The 15,817-nt window shown below is 41.9% G+C and overlaps 5 protein-coding genes across 8 annotated transcripts in view; all 5 read left to right on the top strand.

Annotated features, from left to right (window-relative positions):
- Positions 1-3,472, top strand: part of LOC131262573 (myocyte-specific enhancer factor 2) — a 35,111-nt gene extending 31,639 nt beyond the window's left edge. For 2 of the 3 annotated variants that reach the window (XM_058264614.1, XM_058264613.1), the window contains 7 exons: positions 77-280; positions 738-1,050; positions 1,135-1,287; positions 2,148-2,296; positions 2,367-2,584; positions 2,772-3,214; positions 3,300-3,472. In XM_058264614.1, coding sequence (XP_058120597.1) covers positions 77-280; positions 738-1,050; positions 1,135-1,287; positions 2,148-2,296; positions 2,367-2,584; positions 2,772-3,214; positions 3,300-3,472 — 1,653 coding nt within the window. The remainder of the gene's footprint in view (positions 1-76; positions 281-737; positions 1,051-1,134; positions 1,288-2,147; positions 2,297-2,366; positions 2,585-2,771; positions 3,215-3,299) is intronic. The other variant, XM_058264615.1, reaches the window with a different exon arrangement.
- Positions 3,473-3,475: 3 nt separating this feature from the next.
- Positions 3,476-4,607, top strand: LOC131262584 (G-box-binding factor-like). The gene has a single exon (XM_058264627.1). It carries the CDS (start codon positions 3,476-3,478, stop codon positions 4,046-4,048), a length of 573 nt encoding a protein of 190 aa, XP_058120610.1. The 3' UTR covers positions 4,049-4,607.
- A 6,449-nt stretch (positions 4,608-11,056) lies between these two features.
- LOC131262586 (uncharacterized) lies at positions 11,057-12,339 on the top strand. Its single transcript, XM_058264629.1, has 2 exons — positions 11,057-11,285; positions 11,424-12,339. The coding sequence occupies exons 1-2, from the start codon at positions 11,171-11,173 to the stop codon at positions 11,816-11,818; spliced, it is 510 nt and encodes a 169-aa protein (XP_058120612.1). The 5' UTR covers positions 11,057-11,170; the 3' UTR covers positions 11,819-12,339.
- A 3-nt stretch (positions 12,340-12,342) lies between these two features.
- Positions 12,343-13,206, top strand: LOC131265391 (uncharacterized). Its single transcript, XM_058267649.1, has 3 exons — positions 12,343-12,403; positions 12,467-12,577; positions 12,655-13,206. Exons 1-3 carry the CDS (start codon positions 12,343-12,345, stop codon positions 12,855-12,857), a joined length of 375 nt encoding a protein of 124 aa, XP_058123632.1. The 3' UTR covers positions 12,858-13,206.
- Positions 13,207-15,010: 1,804 nt separating this feature from the next.
- On the top strand, positions 15,011-15,751 carry LOC131262587 (uncharacterized). 2 transcript variants are annotated; one of them, XM_058264631.1, is made up of 3 exons: positions 15,011-15,104; positions 15,178-15,264; positions 15,371-15,751. In XM_058264631.1, exons 2-3 carry the CDS (start codon positions 15,195-15,197, stop codon positions 15,736-15,738), a joined length of 438 nt encoding a protein of 145 aa, XP_058120614.1. In that variant the 5' UTR covers positions 15,011-15,104; positions 15,178-15,194; the 3' UTR covers positions 15,739-15,751. The 2 variants fall into 2 exon arrangements, with proteins under 2 accessions (XP_058120614.1, XP_058120613.1); XM_058264630.1 differs by having other exon boundaries at positions 15,048-15,264.
- The last annotated feature ends 66 nt before the right edge of the window (positions 15,752-15,817 follow it).

Raw genomic sequence — 15,817 nt, 5'->3', positions numbered from 1 at the left:
ACGGATGCTACAGGACGCAGAACTGAGCTCTGGATGCGTTTTTCCACCCTTTGCTAAACGTTTTTGTACTTTTCAGGTGACGTTCAACAAGCGCAAATTTGGAGTCATGAAAAAGGCGTACGAGCTATCCGTGCTGTGCGACTGCGAGATTGCGCTGATCATTTTCAGCAGTAGCAACAAGCTGTACCAATATGCCAGCACGGACATGGACAAGGTGCTGCTGAAGTACACGGAGTACAACGAGCCGCACGAGTCGCTGACGAACAAGAACATAATTGAGGTACCTCTAACGGTGTGATGCTGAAGTGGTTTACATTGATAACCGTATTACTGCACCATACGGGCGTGTGTTACTTTGCCAACTGTGGTCCAGCTTACGCTGGTTATGCTTCGGTTTCATTAACGCTTTACGCCACCGCTTTAACCCCTTTCTCATACGCCCTTGACTCGAGCAAAATAAGCACAAAGTTTGGAGAGTATTTTACTAACATTTTAATTCCGCTATGAAAATTTCAAATGCTACACTGTTGCGAAACAGACGGGCCTTTTGTTGTGCCCTTTGTCGACCGAATTTCGGAGCCACCAATGCATGTGTGATAATCCAGAGCGATTACGCGTGTTTGTTAGTGTGCGGTAATATAGTCTACCAGTGAAAACTAAAAAAGCGTCCCGCCGAAAGCCACCCCATCCGTATTCTTGTAAGGCCTGTCTGCTTACAGTTGCAGGTAAACGCGCAGAAAGAAAACAAAAATGGCACGATGTCACCTGACTCGCCGGAACCGGAAGATAGCTACACACTGACGCCCCGCACCGAGGCCAAGTACAACAAGATCGACGAGGACTTTCAGATCATGATGCAGCGCAACCAGCAGCTGACGACGGGCAGCGGCACGCGGAGCAACATGGCCACCGGTAGCTACTCACTGCCGGTTTCCGTGCCCGTCTCCGTGCCGGTGATTGGCACGTACAACGACTCGATGCTGCAGAGCAGTCCGCAGATGGCACACAATAGTATTAGTCCGAGGCCTTCCAGTTCAGAAACGGACTCGGGTATGTAGCGCACTCTGCGACGAGCTGCTCGCAGCATTCTTCTGACGCTCTCCCTTCTCCTGCTCTGTCTCTTCGCTCGTTTAGTTTATCCGTCCGGTGGCATATTGGAAATGTCCAACGGGTACCCACATTCGGCGTCACCTCTTGGCGGATCTCCCAGTCCCGGGCCGAGTCCAGGTATTGGCTCTCTTCAGGCACATAACAATAACAATAATACCCATAACACCCATAACAAAAGTAAGCATGGTTTGTTCTTGTTTTCGCTTCTGTGTTTCTGTGTACTACTTTTTCCCTCTTCGACTTCGCGGCCTAACGTTAGGGGAGTAGCGCTTGTAATATCTCTCCCTGTGAAGAAATCAAGCGTCTACCCTCCTGTAGCCTGTTATGGTTTTGTGCTGAGTGTTTGAGCATACGATGAATTGATAATGCGTTGATCTCATGCATACTTTTTGACGTCAATTGAAATGCGTTTACACATGCTTGCCTCAAGCCAAAAGCACAATGACAGCCGTGCCTGGATATGCAAATCTATTTGCGTACGCAGAAAAGTTCACAGGTCATCCTGAAATGCAACGGTAACATGTAGCAGAGTATAATACTTCCCACTCCTACGGCTATGTTTAACCATGTGAACATTTATATAGATCAAAGGCGTAGGTCACACACGTGAGCAGGATGCATGCAGGACGACTAATTATGACAAAAAAAAAGAAGCAACATATAGAAACTGTACGGAGCGTTTTAAACGCAGCTACCGATTGCGCCATGCATGCAGCAGGCTTATAAAGTCCACCGCAACCCATTTTGTGAAGGTTGATGTGAAAATGTGTTTTGTTGTAAAATCCAGTATAGATTTTGAATGGTGGAATGGCTCGGATCGAATGCCTTCCGTTTGAGATCTTTGCCCCTTTTGTGTGGTTCTTGAAATTCTTCCTGGCTCGACGGAAAGGAAGATCAGCAGTGTTTGTTTGAAGTAACTCTAACTTGTATTACGACGTTGGGTAGTTAGCGCCCAGCAAAGCCGTCGAGAGAAAAAGGAAAACTTATAAGCAAAGGTAATAACAAAAATAACCGTCAAGTGTCTTACTTTCAAACAGAGTTCCATTTTGAAAACGCAGTGCAAACGATAAAACAGAGTCCTTCCGGCGGCAGTGGCAGCTCCGGGTCGCGTTCCACCAACCTGCGAGTAGTCATACCGACGCCCATGAACCCGACAATTAGTGGCGACGACATATCCTACGTGGAGGTACGTTTGATCAGAATGTTTCCGGACGAAGTTGCAGCAAAATAATCATTGCTTTCGCTCTCGATTGCAGCACACACGGCAGCAGACGAATTTAAACACGCCGGTCGTAGCACTACAGACTCCGATTCCGGGTTTGACGAACTACACCACCACGCTGGGCTCGTTCGGGGCGCAGGACTTTTCGCTCAATCCGGATCTCATGATTGGTCCTTGGAGTGCGGCCTCCAACCACAGCCAAAACTCCGCAGCCGCCGCCGCTGCCGCAATGGGCTCCTTGCAACATTCGAGGTAGCTTATGATGTCGATACATGTCAGCTCTATCTTACTCCTTAGATGTTGTGTCCCTTTGTGTGTGAGCTTACTGTGCGCCCCGTGGATGAATGTGAAAGGGTGTGAAAGGGTCGTATGGCAGGGAGGAGTACTCTTTGTCGTTGGTACGTTAATGGGCATTGCACTTACTCAGAATACTTTTCAGCGGTTTGCCCCATCTAGCTGTTTCGAACAGCACCCCGCCACCGTCAACCTCTCCGCTGTCGGTGAAGATCAAGGCGGAACCGATCTCGCCGCCACGAGAGCACCACAACAACGTGTCGCACCAGCACCACCATGGACCCGGCGTCCCCGGGGGAGGGGGAGGTGGTATGAACGGCACTCCGTCCGGAAGCAGCAGTAGTAACAATGCTGGCGGCGGTGGCAGTGCCAGCAGCAACAGTGTGAACGCCACTAGCAACAACAGTGGCGCTTCCAGCCAACAGAACGGAGGCGGCAATCCGCAACAGCAGCTAACGTCGATGGGGAACGTGGTGGTGTCGGGCAACAGCGGAGCGACGTCCGCGAGTTCGTTAGGAGCCAATTTGAGCCACTCCCACTTGATACACTCACGTCCCTCCTCAACCGGGCATCTCACACCGACTCCCGGTAAGTTTAGATCGCGAAACACACGCTTCTTTCAACCGATACGGCGATATAGAGAAAACGGTGAACTGACGTATGTTTAACATAGACTCCTATATGCCTCTTACCGGGCATCTAACAGGTTCCGTGACCCCCACCAACGCTCCGTCGCCGGTCGACATAAGGCACCTTAGCACGGGCGGCAGCCACCTGCCCGAATACGACGCCCCTACAGCGCAGGCGCATAAAAGACCAAGAATATCGGAAGGCTGGGCAACATAGCCCATGAAGAGTGGTGGCACTGCCGCTGTTGCTGCCGTCGGCAACCGTGGCGCTGCCGCTGATGGCTGCTATCTGGATGACAACTCCAACCAGGTGGTGGTGATTGACGCGGAAAATAGTAACAACGTCGTGGCGCAGGCCAACAGCTTTACGCATAAACTGCAGCAGCATCTCCAGGGACATAGTAACAACAACCACAGCAACAACCATCAGCAACAGCACCACTCTTATCATATGCAGCAACAGCAGCAACAGCCACTTTCGTCGCAGCTGCTGCATCCCTTCTATAACCAGACACACCACCACCAACATCAGCAGCATCAGCACCAGCAGCACCAGCAGCATCATCATCATCATCATCAACAACAACAACAACAACATCATCATCAGCTGACGGGAAGCAACAATGCCAGTAACCACACCTATTCGAGTCAACCAACCTCACCCTACCACAACCACAACAGTAATAGTAGCGAGCCGAAGCACCTTCAGGGGACCCATTCGCCATCGCCCGGAGTTAGCACCTCCATTGACGCTCGGACGCAACCCATCGTAATGCAACAGCAGCACTACTGAGCAGTCGGAACACAAGCACCGATTATAAATAGTTCGTAAACTAAATGGTGTAAAATGAGCAGAATCAGTTCAGGCACACATCTGGCTAAGAGCTAGAGAGGGAAATAGTTTGTCAGATCCAGAAGCTGAACAAGAGCCCCTTTTTGCTCCACTTGGTTTCATTACGCATGCAAGTGCTATCGCCCCCTGCCTTCCCTTATAGTAATCGGTGCCGAACAATAAGCAAAGTCTGTGCTGTAAAGAAAACGTTTTCTCGAAAGTCGTAGTCTGAGTGCAATATTTGTTTTTATAGTTTGCGTTTAACTCTCATGTTATCGTTCGACGAACCGATATTGTCAATTGTATATTGAAGGAGAGAAAATTATCAATTGATCGCGCGACCTTCGATATTGATAATGAACCATTGAAGTAAGAAGGAAAACGGAAGTCAAACGATCCAAAGGCAAAGATGTGCCATGTGGAAATCAATGCTGCAACCCTTTCTGATTCTGATCTTCCTAGGGACGAAGCCTCCGGGAAAATGGGATATTGGTGTCCTCTCCCGCGTAGCAAACAGAATGACGTGTTTGATATCCGGAATAGACCTTTCATTCGTCAGTAATTGTGTTTTTTCCGTGTATGTGTGTATTTGAACGTATGCTCGTGTGGTTGCGATTGTAGTGGGTGTACGGCCCCGAAAGAAAGCAAATTTAGGCATAATTTTGCTCAAAACGACAGTTCTTGGTTAACTGTACCTTGTTTGTATTTCATGTTCGTCCGTGTTGCCGATATGAATGTGACGTTATTGGGATGCTTGTTACTCTGATAAGCAGTACAATACAACCCTCTGATGCAATTGTATGTATGTATGTATGTATGCGTGTGTGCGTGTGTGTGTGTGTATATGTATGTTTGTGAGAAAGATTGGTGGGTGTGTGTATCGGTGTGCTGTCTTCATGATGAAGATAGAAGGCTGGCAAAGATATTCGATATCATTGTTCTGGTGGAAAAGAATTGTCCACCCATTTTGGGAACGAACTTTTTCGTTTTCCGCTGTTCATCTCGAGCCAGACATATCATAGGATGGATGAAATACAAAATAAGGGTTAAAAAATCCAATATCCCAACGCTGGTGAATGAGAAACGAGCTCGCAAAGAACGAACCAGAATAAAATAAAAAAAATATATATATACATATAAAATACAATTACTAATGATAGAAATTTAAGGCAAAAGAACAAAACCAACGTAGCTTTTACTCATGATAGAAGTGAAACAATGGTTGCAAAAAGGCTAGCGATAGTCGTCATTGTTCCATCTGCTAAGAAAAGAATCACGAGAACTACGTAGTAGAAAGTAAACATAGATATTTCTCGTAGTTAAACACTGAAACACTTTGCAGAGAAGTGACGAAGGAAAATTTGCGAAAAAAACTAATCGTATAAGTAATGAAGAGAAAAACCTAGTATGTGTGCCATTAATAGGATTACTTCTCTGTATTTTTTTAATATTTAGAGAGATGAGGAATGAAAGGAGAAAAAACTAAACACAGAAGACAAACCGTAAAGGAAACAAACACTTAGCCTTAAAATAATAGGAAAAGAGAGAAGAAAGCTCATCAGAAGTGGATGAAAACCAAACAAACAGTGCCGTAGTGGGTAGACAAATCGATAGGCCATAGCATTGAACAGAAAACCGGTTGTCTTTAACGTGTGCCGAAGTGAAGGCATGGGTGTTGCGCCAGTACAAAGAACGTATACTACATCCATAATGGCCGTGCAATTTTCTGTGTAGCAAACGTATTTGTTTTCTGATTTGTTAGTTTTGTTGGTTTGCTTCACTGCTTTCTGGTCGATTTCAACAACCAGTTCAATCTTAATTTCTTTCTTTTTTATTTCTAAAAACTACATTATCCGATTGAGTCCCCGGGGAATTGGAGAAACTGCTGATATATCTGATATATTACGAAGAGTGCTTTTACAAAGTAACGGACAGACGTATTTCGTTGTATTCTGTAGTTTTTGGAGCTATATCTGAATAGCTATTACGGACGTCAGTGAATATGGACGGTAGAAAAAACTGGATGGTGTAGGTTTAGGCTAGTGTTACAAAGAATGATATTTATTTGATCTACTCTATTTGCTATCGTAACTTTATCAGATACTGTTTGCCAAGTGTTTTAAATTGATTTTTTATGTTTAAACTGTTTATTTTAAATTTTGCATACACACCGAAAAACAAACCCTTCGTCCTCTTATATAAAAGTGTACATTGTAGAAAAACGAACGGCAGAAGCACGAAAACAGTGGTCACAAGCGGTGGGCAAATGAATTTTAATAGCAAAGCACTCAGACACCGGGCGCTATGTGGAATTATGTTATGTTGAGTGGCGCGCATACATTTGCCAAATTACAATGCTGCGACTGCCGTTCGTATGCTTGTAGGTTGAGAAAAGTGTTTTCTTCCTTTCCAGTCATAGTTATGTAGTTGATTTAGTTTTCTTTTTGTGTGAGTAATGATGAATTCGCTTTTAGAAAAAAAGCAATTTATCAGAGGGAAAAATGGAACAAAAACAAGATAAAGTAAAAATCGGTCTTGGATTTCTTTAACTGTGTTTTTTTTTATTTTAATTTGTATTGTGTTTTCATTTCTTTTTCATTCTAGCTTTTTGTTGTAAGTATTGTTTGTCTAAGTTAGCTATGTGCTGTTTATTCGATGGTTTTAGTTTGCTTCTTTTTTAGTTCATCGTATATTTAATTGAATAAGGACCATAGTGTACACTATTTGATTATGCAATTCTTCCTGACTAGTGGTAGCTTGCAAATACAGCAACACACAAATTTCCAAGCAGTTCAAACCCCAATTCGGAATAGTCCGGAACTAACTGTGGAATGTTATGCTAATAGTAATAGCTGAAAGAATCCCTCCAAAAAACGCGTGTTGTAGGAATGAGGAAGTTGTCGGAGTTGCGGTAACTTGAAAGACGAAAAGTCATTAAAGAGAAGTGGAAAGTACAGTGAGAATGATAACCGGGCAGAGGCAAGACGAATGGGGTTCAGTTCTACCTTAATTTATTTCACAACATTTTTATTCGTCGCGTTTCTTATCTAATAATCTCCAATATCCGCGATCCACAGATGATTGACCTCATTCTATCGGAGTTGGTTGTTTGGAATAGTGAACAGGTGTCGGTCTATCCTCTGGATCTTGCCAATTATACTGTGAAGTAAGTAATCTGAACTTCAATGATCATGGACCTTTTTTTCCATACTTTCTAAACCCCAACATTGTTTTCATATTTCGCACATAATGAAACGGTTCGAGAAAGAATTGAAGAAACTGTAAAGAAAGAATGTGCAGTCGCGTATGTGCTCTAGGGCCCTCACCATTGTTTGGATATGAGAAATTTGTATGAATGTTAATTATTACCTCCACTTTGTAGATGCCTTAAACACAGTGCCTATTTACAAAAAAAAGACAAACAAACAAACAAACAAAAAGGAAGAAAAACAGTCGCAATCAACCTAATTGAATGCACCGCATAGTAGTTGACTGGCCAGGTTGGAAAACTGGTTAACAAAAATTATGCTCTCCAAGAGAACCATTTTCCTATTCATAATAAAAGCACAACCACTTTGTTTAATGTTAAGAAGGATAAAATCCTCATTACTTTCGTCTTTAACGAAGTGTATCCATATTGCGATTGTGGGTGCTGAATATTTGCCGGCAACACCGCTCTTATATTACATATTTCAACGATACTTATAATTACCCCGGATTTAATGTTATTGTAAGTCAGAAGATTTTTGTTGTGTTATTCCTCACGAAAAATAAGATCCTGGATGCTGGTACAAATTAGGTTATGTTATGATCAAGGCTTTAGTTAAGAAAGTCCATAATTGAAATAATTTTGTCTTTACTCATAACACTGATGAGATCATGCAGCTACCAACAGAGAAGAAAATTACTCATGATGAAAATTTGGCAGCAAAACATGTAGCTATGAGAGTAAATACGATATGATAACTTAGGGTGTATGCTTCGGTTGGAAATATATCTTTCCGGATCACCTGACAAGCACTTATGAAAAAAGAGCCTGAATATGAACGTACTTGGGAATGACGAACGACATTACACGTAACCTTATCTTAACAACTATCTCTTCCTACGATTCCTGATAGTCACGAGCGGTGATGTAAAGACAGCATAGATACACTTATTTATCGAAAGTAGCGAAAGCGAATAGTACAGAGCTGAATTTATAAACATACAAAGTTGAATTTACTCAAATTGTTGAAAACAATAGTGGCGATCCGGAAAACCATGAGACGAGATAAAATGGAATGGATTTAGTGAATTACTGAAGCATTACTAGGTTCCATTCTGTTCGGTGCAATATTAAAATTAAGTTGTAGAAATTCTGCATTAACAACTGTTTGGGACCAGCACCTTCCCCTCGAACGATAGAGAACAAGTAGCGCGTCGAAGCACTATGTTTTGCCTCAAGAACAAATATTATAAACATTAACCTGTTATGCAACAAACATAGGCACAAGCTGTGAACACAATTTAAGGCGAATGCGATTAGAAAATACCGATGTTGCCGATGGAGTCTGGTCTTGTGTTGTACCCAATAGCCAGAATTAACAAAAAATCGTGTTTAGAATGCCACCATTTTGGAAAGAATCCGTCGTGCGTCCTCTGCCGTTTGCAGTGTCGTACGTAAAATAAACTGTACAAAACGGCGGAAAAAGAAAATCCATTGAGGAAGTAATGGTTTAAAGCGTAAAAGAAAAGTACGACAACTGTGCTGTGCCTGTTACGTATAAAAGTAAAACTTGTAACACAAATACAAATGGAACAAGTGAAAACTGCAAAAGAACCAATTAAGGAGTCTCTAAACAAAGAAATGGCGAAAGCGATTAGAGACAGATAGTTTTGTAAAATCATACAAACCAAAAACAAAAGAAAAAACTCAATGAGCTTAGCGTTACGAGAGCGGATCACCAGAGGTGATCGGTCGAAAACATAATTGTAATGTATGATGTAGAGTAATGCATAAGAAGTTAGAATTCCGCCATGTGAATACGAGCAAAGACAAAAGAATGAATGACCTGACTGTAGCAAACACATGTTTCTTATGCTACAAATTCGATGTTCCTTTGGTGTATGTATGGAATTTTGTTCCCAATATTATGTTAGACAAGGATGTTGGTTCCCACGCGTGCAAAACATTAAACATATTTAAAAACATAACTCAAAGAAACCCTGCGGTAAGTGTAACACGAGACCCCCAATAAGTGTTAAGATGTATATTATATGTTGGTTTTAGATGCGAGCTGAACTGTACACCAGTCGTCCTCCTGTTTGATAGATAAGAATATATTTATGACAAATCATCAACCATCATTTTTCCGGATTCCTTCGACGACCAAGCTTCGCGAAGAATTGCATGGCATTGAGGAAAGAAGGGTTATAGTAGCAGAACACAAACATCTATGACACGGATTAAAATAGTACCTTGTAATTGTAACATTGTCATACATCGGTGAAAAACCAAAACGAACATAAACACGTGGTAGTCATGTAAACCGCTTCACTGCAGGATTCGTTACAAGTTTTGTTGTTTCCAAACTGTTATTGTTTTATTAAACAGTTTTACTAACATAATGCCGACAGAAGTGGGTAAGTCAGATGATGTAGATTCGTTCGGAGCAATTTAGATTATTTAAACTGTTGTTGATGTTTTGACTCATAGTTTCATTTGATCAACTGAGTTATTCTTCGAAACAAGCTTCGAAGATAGAGTATTTCTAGATTGCAGGCAAAGATATCATGAACTTAATAACTGATTTACTTATTTGCATGTAAATGCGATGCATGTATCATCTAACCGTACAACCCAGGCGTGAAGTGATGAAATCAACCGGAGGAAAGAAATAAAAAAAAACTAATAAATGAATATATTAGATGTACAAAAGATTATGCACAACGACTTTGCTAACTTGTAGAATTGCAGCTAACACATTCGAACATCTTCTAAGTTTTTCTGATAATCTAGATTATTAGCGATAAGAGCAATCTCCGCTATCAAGCAAGTAGGTTTCGTAATCATTTTTCAAGAACTATTTATTTTAAAATATAATGTTCAAGCTCAAGCTAGGGGGTCCGCGACAGCCGAGCGGTAGCGCCGGTTTGGAAATCTGCCCATGAGCGCCGAGGCTCACCACCTCGACGGCGTGGGTTCGTATCCCAACCGAGACCGGACCCTCCCTTGTACGAGAGGACTGACTATCCACGTACAACAGGGAAACAAGTCTCGTAAGCCCTTAACGGGCAGGCATGACCAAGAGGTCATTGGTTACGCCAAGAAGAAGAAGAATGTTCAAGCTACTACAGATGATACATACGGATTGTGTACACAAGCCAGCATTAAGCCTTGTACTAAATAATCGTTGTATCAGCATCTCTTGGTAAACAAATTATTTGTTTTACCTTGAAAATAGGTTATGAGCACGAAAAAAAAAATCCTAGCTCATATCGCTTTTCTGTCAAATTATCAGAATTAGAACGGGACCGGGATTGAAACAGCTCCCCCCGGGAGCACATAGCGATAACGATCCTGGAACCATTCACAGATTCGAAATAGCCTTACAATCGATTCTTTAATACTACTACGTTTAATACGACTACTTTAACAAATGATATGAAAAATCGGTAAGTTAGGTAAGGATTGGGATTCGGATTCGAAGATCCGGATGGAGAATGAATTTGAATCGAAAGATTCGAATCCCAGCAGGGGCTCACTTTACCCACCACTAAAATGGACCTATTTGTTGTCATCGATCACTGGAGAGAATTACCTAGCAACCTTGATAACGTGGACAGAATCTTTTGTGACATAACCTGTTTTTCAATACAATCTTGGTGCCGTGCTGCCAGGTTGATCTGTATGACATGAAATACATAAACACAAGTAAACACACTTGTTTTTTTATAGTTCTAATCGGATGATTCACGGCAGAAGTTTTCAAGCATTAACATTATATTTTCTCAGAGCATCGCGGGTGGTGCTAGTTGAACCTTTTCTGTTTCGGCGTGTTCTAATCGGTATCAGTATTAAATTCACTGTTACTGAGTCTGATGGGCGATATGCTGTATGAAGCTATAGGAATTGTCGTCGGATTTCTGCTCATTGTTTGGATGTGCAGAATGTGTTGTCGAAAGCGAACGAGCGACGGAATGGTGATAACCACGAGTAAGTAACAATCTTATGGAAGATAAGTTCGGCTGATTGTTCGATTGAAAGATAAGTTCGGCTGATTAAAGAGCTGGTGTTTTGGTTAAGTGAAAAGTGTTTGTGCCCTGATGTTGCATCTCGTTGTATCTATACTAGCGCCGGTGGTCATTACATCGGAAGTCCATCGTGTTGCCACAGGAACACAGGCTACACCTGCCGGAGTGGTGGTACAGGGACACACTGGCGGAACGGCAGTTTTTCCTTCAATGCCGACCACGTACCCGAGTATGCCTGCACCTTATCCTGCACATCAGCCATATCCTGCTCAGCCATACCCAGTCGTGCAGCAGTATCCTGCCCAGTCTGGCATCCCGGCCCCTCTTCATGATGCTCAGTTTCTGCCGCTCCCCCCGATGATGCAACATCCTATTCCCGGTCCTCCGTCTAATGCCGCTGTTCCTGCTATTAATCCACCCAGCTACGACCAAGCGATGAGCAACAATTACGCTCCGCAAGCACCATACAATCCGGACTTTAAGGGTGGCCAATAAAAAAGCACACAACGCGCCATATGTAATTTCTAAAAACCGTTAACATTACGATAGGAGGAGAGAATGAACAAATGAATCTGACCAAATTACATACATTAAAATACATTACAAAATACTTTTTTTCTGTTCCAATACCCAAGATGTGTTCGGAATGGACGCGCGCGTCCTATCGCCAGCTTCCAGTTTATAATCAGGTATCATTCGACAGGAAATGAAAAGTAGCTTTTATTGTATAAGTTGATGCAAAGGAAGTACATATTTACAGCGATGAGATTTTCATCAAGGACATGAAAAGATACGACCATTTATATACTCGTAGGGACAAAATGTTCCTCTGGAATACGATGAACTATGCAAACGAATGTAACGAAAAGAAAAAATATAAGCTAGTTTGTACGAAAACACTCTTGATTATTTTCACCTGGTGGGTGGCGATGGAAGAAGATTTGAGATGAATTGATGTACTTTCCCCCACCCTCTGGTAGCTAAGAGGCTACCGTGGATACTGACTAGGGCTGCCCAAAATGGAGGAAATTGAAGATATTTGCATCAGTTTGCAAGTGTTTTTGATAGCAGTCGGACATTGTGAATCAAGAGTGCAAACATGACTGAGAATACTATTCGTTCGGGCAATCGAGGCGACTCAAGCGAATGCAGTGACTACATCCAAGAAAACTCTGGGCGTCGATGGTTACCATGGTAGAAATAATTCCAGCGAGCTGCAAACTTACTTTGGAAAAGTATTAGTCGAAGAGCAAGGTAATGGTGAAATAATAAGTCGTATATGTATGACACCCTATCCATTTCTATTTCGCTGTTGGTTGCTCTCCTTTCAGACAACGTAAAAGAAGAGTTTTACTTGATTGAAACCCAGGATTTAGACGAAAACTTGCCGGATTTAGCGGATCCAGTGACGACTACAGTTAAATCAGAACCCATGGATACGACGGTGGAAAACTACCTGTGTATAGACGAAGCAACACCGAACATGATTACGGATAGCGTGCTGTCATGTATTGAGCAACTGGACTACGAATGAATATGTTGTATGTTCACATACTGAAACAGGAGATTATTTTCAGATTTAAAACAAGGTGGTCCAATGAAATGTTGCTGTAATATTGTTATTTAACCTAAATAAACACTCCAATAACCAGTATTGTATTTTAAAAAATTAGTGTTACGAACCTTGTAAAACGAATCAATAGAAAAGGTGCGTTGATTGCTAATTTTATGTCCAAGGGTCGTGCAAATATTTGTTCCATGGTAATGGATGCTTTGTATAGGCGGTTACACTACGCTTAGTAGTAACACTAAGACGTTGTGTGAAGAATTGATTTACTGTAAAATTGGTCTCTTACTGGGCAATTCGAAATGAAAATACCGTATAGCACAAAAAGGTTTGAATGTTTTTTAATAATTTACTTTTTCTGAACTTGCAAAAAAGTTCTTACTGTTACATGTTTCAAGTTTGCGTATTGTTTCTCGGTTTTTAGTTTATATCAGAATAAACTATTTTCCATCAGTGTGTTATAATATATGTATGATGAAAAATAAATCAATGTGCTGTTATGTGAATCGTTAACAATATACGGGACATATGGCCTTAGTTGCCGGTCCTTAACCCTTACAGGTCTACATCACCAGGTTAGCTGGCGAAGGCCTAGGAAGCTGGATTCAACAGGTGTAAACCCTCACAGACCGAGAAAAAGAAGAAGTGAACAATATATGTACATGAAAAATTTATTTTGTTTTATTGTTCATAAAACAGGATAAAACGTTCTGATTGTGTACAGAAAATAGCAAATGATTTATACAATATGCGATGTGATCTCTGTATCAAATGTACGATCTCTCTGAAGGTCTCATTGTAAAAAAGTGATAGTGGGGGAAACATGAAGTTTATTGTGTTTAGTTTTACACTCATGCCAGTGCGTCATTTGTGAATCATTAGCAACGCGGTAGACATGGATATCTACGTCCTGATAGCATTGAAAATATTGTTTATTATATTGCTGATAGCAAGTTATTTCGGGTACAGAAAATATCGTAAACGCACTAGTAAGTATATTTTGTCGCTAGTGGGTAGCAAAATTTGCGAATTAGCATAAAAGAAGTCGCTAAAAATCGATTGTGGTTTTTCCAGCCCTAGTTGTTGTGACGCAGGAAATACGTGGGGAAGTACCGTATCATACCGCTCCCTTCGTTGTTCAAGTAAACGATGCTCAACAGTACGGACACTATGGCACTGCATGGTTAACGCAAAGCACGACTCAACCGGCCGGTTCGCAAAGCATAACGAATAAAACATGTACGAAATAATCGATGTATAAACAGATGTACTTCTTTTTGTTTCAAAAAGAAATATCCCTCGTTATGACATGAAATCCCAAGATGTAAACTTCGTCTTCTTCTCCAACGAGGATTTACACCAGGACGCATGTTCAGTCCTTCGAAACCTATCCTAGAAGCACTCTACCGTGTTAAGGGCTGGCCAGTAGGGTCCTATTTCCTGATTTTCTGTGACCAAGTCAACCATGTAAATATGAAGTGTTTTCCGCCGCTATTTGTCACATTATCGGAAAGTAAACAACGTGCGGAACTAACCTAGCACAATAGAGCGACTTTGTCAGCATCCTAATGGATCGACAATAGAGTTGTAATGTGCAATTCCGATTTAGATTCATCAATTTGTTCCAAGAACCAACTGACGATCTGTAAACTGTTACTTTTTAGTATATTTGTTGACTTTCTTTTGATGGTTTTGGTTTTTCGATGCATTTCTTTATCCTTCCGCTAGTTCGGTGGATGGGAAAGAGAATGGAACGTTATGGAAAATCGTTCCATGGTAAAAGAACAGAAAATTGAAGACCCAAAAATGGGTTGAGCGACCCTCTTTTTTGGTCACATGATCCAGGCCAATAGAAGAATCATTAAGATTCGCGAAAGATCCATGAAAGATTCATGAAGGTTTCGTAAGATTGTTTAACATTTGAAGGTTCGAATCCCAAAAGAGTGATAAATTCATATGAATCAACATCGCCTCAAGATTCATTAGGCACAACACTAGTCGACATACAAACTCATTTGACATAATCTGTTTAACAAAATCTTGCACTCGGTGCAGTGCTGCCAGTTCAATCCGTACGAAATAAAATAAACATACCTGCATGTTTTTCCGAATGACGATTGGATGAATCAATGTGGAAGTGGCTGGGTTTTCCCGCAATAATATTTATTTAGAGTTCCGTGAGTGGTACTAGTCGAACTGGATCGCGATAGCCGTGTACTTATCGGTACCACAGGTTAAATCTCGCTTTTAACTAGCTAGATGGCAGATATGTTGTTTGAAATTTTAGGACTTGTCCTCTGGTGTATGCTAATCATTTTTTTAGTGCGAACGTGTTGTGGAAAGCGCACAAACGATGGCATGGTGATAAACCCGAGTAAGTAACGCGATAATTGCCTTGAAAATACGTTTGGCCAATAGCCGGTGTTTGGTTCGAGGGATACGCTGTGTTGTGATGTTGCATCTCGTGGTTTCTATTTTAGCGCCGTTGGTCATTACGTCGGAAGTCCATCGTACTGCCACAGGAACGCAGATAACACCTGCCGGCGACAACACTGGCGGAACGGCAGTTTATCCTCCAATGCCGACCACGTACCCGTCCATGCCTGCACCTTTTCCTGCCCCTCAGCCATACGCAGATGCTCAGCAGTATCTTACCCAGTCCGGCGCCGCAGTTTCTCCCAGCCACATTCAGTTTCCGCCGCTCCCCCCGACGATGCAACTACCTATTTTCGGTTCTCCGTCCTCTGCCACCGTTCCCGATATAAATCCGCCAAGCTACGACCAAGCGATTACAAACGATTACCCTTCGCAAGCACCTTACAATCCGGACTTCAAGGGAGGATATTAATGAGCGCTATACTTTAAACCGACAACATTAAGGACGAAATAATGAACAAATGAATCTGTCAGTGATCAAATCATACAGT

Source organism: Anopheles coustani, chromosome 2, assembly GCF_943734705.1.
Source record: "Anopheles coustani chromosome 2, idAnoCousDA_361_x.2, whole genome shotgun sequence".
In the NCBI taxonomy this organism is placed as follows: domain Eukaryota; kingdom Metazoa; phylum Arthropoda; class Insecta; order Diptera; family Culicidae; genus Anopheles; species Anopheles coustani.
Note: the sequence above shows the minus strand (reverse complement) of the source record. Positions and strands in the feature narration are given on the sequence as shown.